The sequence below is a fragment of the Poecilia reticulata genome, linkage group LG3 (genome assembly GCF_000633615.1).
Source record: "Poecilia reticulata strain Guanapo linkage group LG3, Guppy_female_1.0+MT, whole genome shotgun sequence".
NCBI classification, from domain to species: domain Eukaryota; kingdom Metazoa; phylum Chordata; class Actinopteri; order Cyprinodontiformes; family Poeciliidae; genus Poecilia; species Poecilia reticulata.
Genome location: NC_024333.1, coordinates 12675691 through 12687047, shown reverse-complemented (window position 1 = coordinate 12687047; position 11357 = coordinate 12675691). Strand labels below are relative to the sequence as shown.

Sequence of the window (11357 nt, the reverse complement as noted above, 5' to 3'; positions counted from 1 at the left end):
ACACACACACACACACACACACGCACACACACACACCCGCACACGCACACACACCCACACACACACACGCACACGTTCACGTAAAACAAACACACCACCTTGGATCAAATGTGTTGCTTTAGTGTATAAAGAAAAGGAATGTTCAACTCACTCACCTGACCAGAATCTGTTCAGATTACTGGATAAAATAATCAGAAAAAGAGGAAGACTTTTAAAGTGGCGGCAAAATGGCAGGTAGTTACAGAAAGTCATAATGAAGTCATCTTTGACACATTTTGTCTTCTGTCCACTCAGATACATCGCTTTTAAGAAGGGGAAATTACATTTTGCTGCAGGACAAGAATGAGGCCATGCATGCCAGTCAGCTGCAGCTTTTAGTTCTCTGTTCATGGTTCCTTCGCAGCCTGAAGGGCTGGATTTATGTTTCAGTGTTTTCTCAATATAGACTTCTATGAAAAAAGAAAACTGTTTGTGTTCCTTCCTTCCTTCCTTCCTTCCTTCCTTCCTTCCTTCCTTCCTTCCTTCCTTCCTTCCTGTTGACGTTGAATCTATGAAAGCATGGATCTCCTACATAATCACAGTAACCCTGTCTGTGCTCAAAATTTACAGCCACACAACAAATTTAATAAATAAATTGAATACAATCTAGGAGTTTATCTTTATCTGTGAACAGAAACAGCTGAGTTCAGCACAAAGCCTCTCCTGTCTGGCGTCTTGCTGTCAGAGACAACAGTGTCCCCGGTGGAGGCGAAGCTCATGGAGGCTGACAGGTTGAAAATGTGCGCCATGATGTGGCTGAAGGAGCATGAAACATGTTCACTCATGAGCGCCTCGCACATCGCCACGGGAGACAGAGCGACAGTTAAATGAGTGTTTTTACATAAATATGTTTTCTTTACCTGAGCTGGTGGTTTGAGAGCTTTTAGGCACAACACACACATGTGCCACTCTGCCAAGAACGCACTTCAATTGTTCAATTCAGTCATGAGTGAGAAAGTTAAGTGAGAACAGGGAAATGTTTTCTTTCCCGCTCATTTTACACAACTTTGTTGGTTTTATTCTTAAAATTGCACCAACTAGGGAGGCGAAGAAGCATGCAGGCAATATTTCAGCAGTGAATAATTTGCACTGAACTACAGTTTTGTTCAAATTTTTAGCTGTTGAAAACTATTCAAAATTATAATTTTGACTACAAGACGGTAAACCACCTTTCGATGAATGAGACATTTTTCAGTTTCTAATTTAATCAACATTTCCCAAATTATTCACAGAAACAATAGAACCAACGGCTCAAAAGTCTTGAATCATTTCCCATCGCTCCTCAGCAGCCAAACATCCTTGTAATATTTTAGAAACAGTCAAGTTCAAGTTTTCTCCAGGATTCCTGAAAGTCTTGGAGTCTTTGGAGTTTTGTTTTGTTTCACTCTTGATGCGTCCACTTCCCTCTATCACATGAATGATTTGGGGGTGTTTTTCAAACAAATTAACTTTTCATACTTATTCATATTTTCATAACTCCTTACAACGTGTCGTTTCATACGTAGTTCTTTGTTGTAAGAACTCTAGCAAATGTGATCAACCTTGTTTCGGTTTGATCCCAAAGCCTCTGCCTAGGCAATGAATGGAAGCATTGCCACTGCAAGGTAAAATCTTCACAAAGTATATACAGAAATTATGTATATTGTGAATATTTTGATGTTTATTTATATAAAATATTTAGGAGAAACAGATAGATAAACCAGAAGCCATCAATCAACTTTAAAAAGGTTTTTAATTTAAAGGATTTGAGCTCTGAGTTTAACCTTCCTGAAACCTCACACAATTTGACAAAAACATTTAGACACATTTAGACATTGTGTAAACAGTAATCTTTCAGAAGAACATATTTTTTCCTGTCCCAATAGACTGAAAAGTGCTAAAGACAAAACAATTTTACAGAAAAAAAACAGTTTTTAGTGTCAACAAGGTGATTTCCTGTTGAAAATAGACCAACTGAGGAATGATGGACCTCTTGTTCTTTTGTTTCTTTTTACGTCTGGTGTATCTTCTGTTGACCTTCTGTTGTGGACTCTAGTATCTTGTCATGGTAAAAGGACTGACTTAATCAGAACTGAACTGAACTAAACAAGTATCTTAAAGAAGTTTAAAAGACCTCCAGAAACTGACAATAACTTTGAGGCGACTTTGAGAGATCATTAGAAAGTCTAACACCAAAGGTTAAAGGTACCAATAGTTTTAAGTGTAATCGATAAGAAAAACATGTTTTCTGAAACAAAAACCACAAAGTCCTTTCAAAAGCAGTGCCAGGGCTTTACTCTGAATGTGAATATTATTGGCCTCCAAAACGATGGATGAGTTGTTGTCATGGGCGACACATTGTTGCATATAACAGTCAAAATTTAAGCTTCTTGTTAATTTTGCGAGCACCAGAAAAGGAATGACCTGCAACCTCTGCTCTGATTCATGTTTTCATGTTACCTTTATCATGTGTTCACACAGACAGAAGACAGAGCTGGGAAATTCACAAACTTAATTATTAATTTAAAGACTGATGTCTAATTTACTTTATTAAAGAATTATACTCTTCGGTTCACTTTACAGCTTTTCAGACACGTTTACACAAAATGTTGGTGGAAAAAAATCAATAAAAATAGCATGTTTGAGTGCAATATTCTTCTGTCAGTAAGTTATACATTTATCAATAAGTTAAATAAAACACAGTTAAACCTGCCACAGATGGCGACAGTAAAAAAAAACATAATAAATAAATAAATAAATAAAATAAATCTGTTTACTCTGTTAATCATATCTAAGGGAGTACATCTACTGAATGATATGCTAAGAGCCTGTCTTCCGCTCAGATTGTCTCAAATCCTTCCACAGTATTTTGTGCATTTGCTCCAGTGTTGCTAAGCAAAAGGACAGGTGTCTCTGCAGGGCATAAAAACAGTGCAATCCAGCTTTTAACACACACACAACTCACATTATCTTAAACCTGACAGCTGGAGTAGTGTTGTATTTCAGAAGAAGTCATTAGAGGAGCTTATTAGACTTTGTAGTAGACGTTGGTGGGGCTCTGAGGCATTATCTCCTGAACTATATACACAGGAGGGCCATATTCACCACTCACACGCTCGTAGTGACGGCAGATCATACTTTCGGAAGGCCGCAGAGGGAAGACAACCTCGCTCCGGTCTGAGCCGTCATTGTCGCTGCTAAAGCTGTCCCGCTTCGGCACAGCCAAAGTGCTGAGGGACACGGAGGCGGGCGGCTGGTGCGGCTGCTGCTGCTGCCGCTGCTGCCGCTGGCGGTCAGGAACACGGCGACGCTGATGGTACCACCACAGCACCACTGAAACAACTACAATGACCAGCAGGAGGCTCAAGCTGCAGGAAATGACCCACACAATGAGTCCTGGCCCAGACGCGTCAGTCTGTCCGGCTTCAGAACCCGCATCTACCATAGGACGTGGAGAAGAGACAAGAAAAACAAGTAGATCAGAGGGAGAGCATGTATGAAGCAGAAGTTTCAGGATTTCACTTTATTCACCCCTCAAAAATAAACATGACACATTAATAACACCAAAGGTTAAAGGTCTCAATAGTTTTTGTTTGATAATTAAACAAAAAGCAAATTGCTTTTGACAGCTTTCAGAAAATGGAACTTGCTGTCTGGGGTTCAGCAAAAGTCAGACAAAATGTGGGACACATGCTGCGTTTCTATTGGATTCATAAATGCCACCTCTAATTAGTCTCTGTTATTACAGCTGAACTCTGATAAAACGTGACAACTGTAATAGAGCCACAGCTGGGTATTTTAGCCACCTTGGTACACTTGAGCCTAAGAAATCGGGCTTAGAGTTGAATTTAGGTATGGGCTTATCACAGCTCAATTAGCATCATAAGAAACAAGTGATTCTAAACTGCTCTTATCATTTAAGCAACTCAAACTTATGCTTTTAAAGAAAAACTGAACTGGGAATTACTGTTTATGTATTTGTTTAGACTCACCTGGATTACTCTAACTGTTTCTTTAGATGTTCTCACAAATCAGTTTTAGCTCAACTTCAGATTCATACAAGCGAGTGAGTCCACATCACACCAGTTTTAGCTTTTCTTGCCCTGCAGGGTTTGATCATTCAAGTTAGTGGCACCTACCTCTATCTATTTAATGAAAAGACACCGGCAGCTCATAAAAAGTAGCTGCTGTAGCCTCAGTTAGATTTATATCCTCAATGTCTTTGAATTTTAAAATCAGTTTGAATAATTTGTACGTTGATTTTAATCATATCATTCTCTTATTTTCTGTGAATTACTTTTGTGCTTTTATCTGTGGAAAGTACATTGTAAGTAATTCATATCTTTTCTTACAAGCTAAGATTGGTATCAGCCAGTAAAAAGCAATTTGGTGCATCTCTAATTAATAAAACGCACCTTCAAACTGATTTGTTAAACGTCCAAGATTTTGCTGCAAAACAAACAGTTTTACTATAATTTCCACATTCTTGCCTTTCGATAAGACGTCCTTGGTCTTGGTCTTTGGTGGTACAGGTGGGAACCTGGTTGGTGACTCCTGAAGCGTTAAAAGTGAATCAGAGGAATCTGGAATATAAAGCACATCACATGGAGCAGATTAGAAAGAGCACACACGTCTTCAGATGCACCGTGTAGGTGGGTTCATGTCACGTAATGAGTCAGTGAACATCACTGAAACCACAGTGATGTCGTTCCTGTGGTTAGTCATTATTCTTTCACGTCAGTGTGTAAGTATATATATATAAAAAAAACAAAAACTAAAAGAGGTAAATGCAGATTTGGGTCAAATAGAAGTGGAAGAAAAAGAGTTTCTAACCCAATCAAGCCACAGCAAAGTTCTGCTTTCAGTCATGTCTGGGACTTTTAATTTTTCTTGCCTGGAAAAATTATAATTTTAAGCACCTACACAAGGATAGTAGATGGCAAAATGAAACCTGTTCTGATATGACTTAAATGATATGATGTTTTTATTGAATCAACATAAAATAATGTGTTTTTAAGATAAAATAAATGTCATTGTGCCCATATGCAGCCGAAGGTCAGTTTGTTTACATTTCCAAATGGATTTTTAAAGCTAAAATTACAAAGGTAGCTAATTATATAACAAGCAAGAAAAGAATAAAATAAAGAAAAAAAAGAACGTGGATACAAATAATCAAACATACAATGAAGAAAAGTACTGACCAGAATGGGATGTGTACACTGATGTGCATCTAGGTTAACAAAATTACATAAACGTAAAGAACAAAAAAAAAAAAAAGTAATTTAACCATCTTATAACTGCAAAGCTGGGACCGTTTAAAAGCTTTGCAAAACATGTTCAGCATCCTGTTGACTTATCTGTTAACCTCCTGCTGGGGTTGGTTTTACTCACCACACCTGGAATAAAGCATTCAACACAAAAAGTCACTTGTACAAAAGAAAGCAGAAAACTTTCAAAGCTTTGAAAATGTTACATTTGTCTTTAATTTCACAAGGTTGCCATCTGATTGGTTATGATCTAAACATGAAAAATGCAGTGTAATTTTAAAGCCCCAAAAATAACCATTTAAAGGTTATTTTGTTCCTTCAGTGGAGCTTCTGACAGTAGAGGAAAATTATCAGTCAATATTCAGCAATACCCAAGTCATTTTTTTTGTATGACTAATCAAACAGAAACATATATATGTATTACATGTTGTTTTTTTAAAATCAAAATAAACCGAGAAGTCTCACAGAAAACCAGTCAGTAATTCTGGAGTTTCTATTTATTTATTATTATTCATTTACAGCGCTGTAGATATATTTCATATTTCTTCTAATTTTGCTTTCTTTTTATATGTTTTTGGTCTTTGAACAAACTATTATATCACATGAAGACAACCCAAACACAAAAAGTTTTGATTTCATTCTTTGAGGAAAATAGTTCACTTAACCAACCTGGCCCTATGTGAAAAATAATCATCCTCATTTCTAATAAAGAGTTGTGCCACTGTCAATAATTTTGATAGTTGACCACAACTATCATCAAGCATTTGCGGCAGTATTCAATGAGTCTTTACTATCACTGCGGTTTGTTGAAATGGCTTTAACCCCTCCCAACCTAATGAATTGGTTCTCACCTCTTTCTAGATTTCTAAAAATCAGCACACGTTTTGCTTTTGATATCTTTTTTGTCTGCTTCATGATGCCTGACAGAGTCTGCTGAATGATTTCTTAATTTTACATTAATCAAGCTTGTGTGCGGCTTTTGAAACTGAACCAGCTTAACAAAAAAAATTTCATCAAAATTAAAAAAAGAGAGGCAACGACTTTTTCAAACCGAGCCAGCCGGGTTTGGATTTCTGTTTTCTCTAGTCCAATAGCTTTCTCTTATAGAAGCTGATTTTTGTGTTTACTCAAGCTTTTGTTTATCTGGCATTGACATTTTTTGAGAATTTAAAACATTTAAATGTGACAAAAAGCAAAATGCTTAAGGGAGCAAATGCCTTTTTACAGCACTCTAAAGAACATGTTGGTTGAAAGTTTTCATAAAACCTTTAAAAAAGTCCATAAATTGTGCTGTTATTTTGTCATTTGTAGACAAACAAAACATTATGACTACTAGTTAAGCGGATACTGCAGCTACCTTTATATTGTTGTAAATTAGAAGGATGATTGTTAGTTGGTGTAATCCATACAATAATTATATGGTTCATATTAGATTTCTAAATGGTTATGACCACCATATGTCGCTAATATTGCAGTAGTGATGAGAAACTGGAAAATTCCTGTATCTGAGTGACACGTCATTATGAAACTTACTTCTCTTTAACATTTCTATAAATGCCATTGAAAAGAATTTGCATGTTTTCACTATTTTGAGAAATTGAAAGCTAATTTACATGTTGCGTAAAGGACCTGTAGACATTTCCTCCAAAATGACAGAGCTGATAATGCAAGATATTTCTTATTTGCACAAAAACAGAAAACACAGCGTCAGTAAAATGTTCAGTCTTACGCATTAAAAAATGCATAAGCTGTACTGGAGTGTTTTGAAGGGGCTCCCTTAGGACCTCAGCGCTCTGACATTTACAAAAGAGCACCAATTAAAAGCAGAAAAAAAACCCATCAAGTCATTGCAAACGACCTTGTCTTTTACAATTTGGCGAAAAATATTAGAAAGAAAGACTAATGTATCTCCGAGATGGGACGACTGTATTGTTTGTGCAATTTTATTAAAGGGTGGGTATTTGTCTGCAGCTTCAACCTGCAGCAAGAGGAAAAATGAGAGCCCAAAAGCCTCCATATATAAATCAATGCACGAGGCTCTGAGCATTTCCTTAAACATAAATCTATATCATGACCTTTGCATGAACAGCAAATAAACTGAACAAGAATGTTCTGATTTATTTCCATTATAGATTTGTGATTTCCGCCTCTGTGAATCAACATTTCGGTTCCAGTAACATAACCATGCACCCTGTTAGGTCTCGCTTCAGTGAATTATCATTAATTCACCACTGACTCTCATTTAAACTTCCCGAGCACACATTTTGATATTCACTCGCGACGTAGCCACCCGGTCACGTCTGAGTTTCGGTTTTACACGCGCCATATGCTCAAGCAAATCCAGGACATCCGTGACTGCGTCCAAACCACTCTACATGACTCGCAACACGGCTAGAGATTAAAAACAAGATTTCAACTAAATCTGAGCTGTTAAACTTCTTCTGATTTTTTTTTTTTTTTTGCAATAAAAAAGGTTTGTTTACACAAGTAATGTTTATAAACACAGCATGAAATATTTTGGAGTTATCATCAGCACAAGAAGCACATGAAAAGCTGATTTTTCATCTTTAATGCTGATTAAATGAATAATTTATACAAATAACACTTCACATATCAGGGATTTAAAAAAAAACAGCACAGAAAAATATACAGAAAGCTTGCATCTGTTTAATATCTAAGTAAGCGGTTTTTATGCAGCACAAGCATATACACTGAAATGTTTATTTACATATAAGCTTATCTGATGAAAGGATGACAATATGAAACAAGGTGCTTTTCTGTGAACAGTTCCTGACACAGTGAATTTAAAGATAGCAGAAACTTATTATGTGAGTTTGCTTTATTACATTTTATTTTATTCAGACCTTGTGATAAGAGCATAAATTGACACAACTGAATGGTTATCTATTTTGGAATTAATATGAGGAGGAGATATATGGAAGAAAAGAGCTTTGACTGTAATTTCAAATGAGGGATAATACTGATAGCAGTAAGCTGCTCCTGGTTTAAACGATATATATATATATATTTTTTTTTTTTTTAATTCAGTAATTCATGATGACAATCTCTTTCTGAGAGAATGGCCCCATGATCAGATTATCGGAAATCAAACAGAGATGATATCAATGCATTACCAGTGTAACCTTTGAGAGCAAAACAACTGTTGCCATTTATTCATTCGACTGCACAAATCTGGATCTGTGCATGTGCGTGAATGTGTGTGTGTGTGTGCGTGTGGGGGTGTGTGTGTGTGTGTGCACATCTTTGTTCGTGAACACTAAAATAAACACATGCTGCTTACTCTGGCCGACTCTCAGCACCAGTTTCATGGATTTGGTCCTGCACGCCCCTCCTTTGGTATTATCCAGCCCTCTCAGAGATCCTGTGGAGGTGGCTGGAGAGCAAAACCGAGAGACAAATGTTCAGTCAACTCAAATGAATAAGCAGAAGACACAACTTAACGGCAATTGATTGTCCCAGGGCAGTTTTGCATGATTTCCACACAAGTTAAGACGGTAGTTACTTGTAAAGCCATGTTTTGCAACACCCTGACCCCAAAAGTGATTAAATATGTCTCAAGATATTCCAAGGCAGTATCTGGAATTGAAATTTTAATGCAGAACTGCAGCATTAGGCTGCATTACTTTGAGCTGTGTGCAGCTAATAAAGTGGAAACTGAGGGTAATATTCTCATTAAACCGACTAACCAATGACTTCTGCTCTACGTGCAGCCTTGGCATAAAAAATTAGATGAATAAAACATTAATTCAGCCTTTTTTAAGAAGCAGCTCTCATTGCAGAAACCCAACTTCCATTGAAAAAAAAAAAAACTCCTCTCTTAACACACACACACTCCAAGAACTCCGTTTCACCCCTGTCACTCACACACACACATCGACTTGTTAGGAGCATTTAGGTCAGATAACATTTCACAGGCTACAAGCCACGTTGCAGTGAAAGCTCCCATCAAATCTGCCTGATGCTGTAAAAGCCTTGAGTGATTTGGGGCATGTAAGCCCCTGGAATCACACGGGCCTCCCAGAGCCAAGTCTGGCGTAGGAGCGTGGCGCGGTGGTGGGCGAGGCTACATGGTCGGGCTTGCTTTCTATCTCATGCATCACTTGCCACTGAGATCCTGCCTTAACCGACAGCGGTCCAATAACGAGGCCACGATGGTTTTCTTTTCTTTTCTCTTCTCTTTATTTTTTTGATTCTTATTCAAAGTGACAAAATGAGAGGGAGAGATGAGTATGATGTCCTCATCACACCCTGGAAGTGAAAAAAAAGAAAAACGGAAAAAACAAAAAACAGGAATGCTCTCGGACTGACTGTGGCATTCCACCTGTAGGAGCCTCACATCTCCCTGACTTACAGGTGATGTAATAGTCCCTCCCCTTGAGAAACTCCAGGCCCCAGAGGTTTGGGCTGAACTCCTGAAACTTGAACGTGAACTTGACGTCCTGGTCAGGCTTGTCACAGTTCAGCAAGGGCGTGTCAGTCTTGGCCACGCCGCAGCTCTCCATCTGACTTTTGGTGACCAGGTAGACTTTGTAGAACTCCTCTGTCCTCCCTGAGGAGGGGTCAGCCCGGGGGCACACGATGTCCATCTTGTCCCCTATCTGAGGGTAGAGCACCAAACCCTGACCGGGAGTGAATCTGGGGAAGGTAAGAAGCAAAGAGATCTGCTTTAACTCAAAATGAACTTTAAAAATGCAGGCTTTGATAAAAAATTATTCGCTCAGACTAATGAATCTTACAGAAGCCGGGCTTTTAGCAGGACATTCAACAGCCGAAGATCCGTTTTTGGGTTTTTTTCAAGTTCTTGAACATCTCAAATGAACCGATAACTTAGAAGCCCGAGATTCTTGATTTTGTTTAGATCAGAAATTAACCTTTTTTATCAGGTTTTAAAGTATGATTGAGTTGCAGCAAGTTTATTTCAGAGAAATCATTTTGAAACTAGGAGTTTTCTCTGAACTTCTGATGAAGGTTCTCTATACTAAAAACTTACAGAACAAACTTGGAACTAAACAGCATATCTGCAGAATCAAAGAACTAAATCTAACACGCTCGACCCAGAGAATTTTAGAAATGACTTTTAAAAATAATCTTTTAGAAAAGTTTTTTTTTATTATTATTATCAGATGCAACCCCGCAGCCAAACTTCACACCTCCAAGTGCATACCAAAAAAATTTAAAAAAAATCTTTATAGTAATAATAATAATTGCATAGAGAGGCACGCGTTTCTCATCTTCTTACTTTGAGTTGGAGCTGCTCCAGTGGATCGACTCCAGCGTGACGCCCCGGCAGGAGCAAACGATGGCGAGCAGGATCACGGCGCCGCAGCTCCGTGCGCGTCCCCCCATCACGGGAAAGGCACCGCGGGCGGACTATCATAAAAAGCAGCGAAAACTGTCCGGCATCTGTCGTCTCTGCATGTCTCCCGTGGATCCAGGTGAGCGCGGAGAACAACACATACCTGAGGACAACCCCGCCGAGTTACGAGTCTCCTTCCCCTCACAGCTGAGCGGGATGCTAAACATTGCGCGTAACTCTGGCCACAAAGTCATTCATGTGACGAGATGTGCGTAAAGTGAGGCGGGAGACAGTGCGAAGTGTTGTAGTCTGACCGACTGGGCTGCCCTTACACACACACGCACACACACACACACACAACCTCTCTCTCATGCGTGGGAGAGTAAGGGGGCGTTGAACTGTTGGTCAATTTACTCCCAAAGGCAGCGGAAGATTATGAAGTAGCGTTTCAAAGGTAACACAGGGTTGCTTCGTTGTACTTTATTATTAAAGATCAAGCCTTAAAAAAAATTAACAACCAATATTTAGGTAATCTTCCCCTGGGCACTTAACCTCAAGTTGCCTACTGATCTGTGCATTAAGTGAATGTGACTCTAGTGTAAAGTGTCAAAATGACTGGAAAAGTGCTATTTAAGTTTATTTACCATTTTTGAAGTAAACTAAATGATTTGAGTAAGACTGACTTAAATCGGTTATCTTAAAACACACTTAATAAATTTGTTAAAAATAAATTAACAAATTGAGTTGGATGATTA

General features: G+C 38.2%; 1 protein-coding gene across 1 annotated transcript; it reads right to left on the bottom strand.

Annotated features, from left to right (window-relative positions):
• Positions 1 to 1779: 1779 nt before the first annotated feature.
• LOC103461951 (ephrin-B2a-like) lies at positions 1780 to 11129 on the bottom strand. Its single transcript, XM_008404365.2, has 5 exons — positions 10546 to 11129; positions 9658 to 9941; positions 8587 to 8679; positions 4509 to 4601; positions 1780 to 3456 (listed from the first exon to the last, which is right to left on the bottom strand). The coding sequence occupies exons 1-5, from the start codon at positions 10650 to 10652 to the stop codon at positions 3047 to 3049; spliced, it is 987 nt and encodes a 328-aa protein (XP_008402587.1). The 5' UTR covers positions 10653 to 11129; the 3' UTR covers positions 1780 to 3046.
• Between the last annotated feature and the right edge of the window lie 228 nt (positions 11130 to 11357).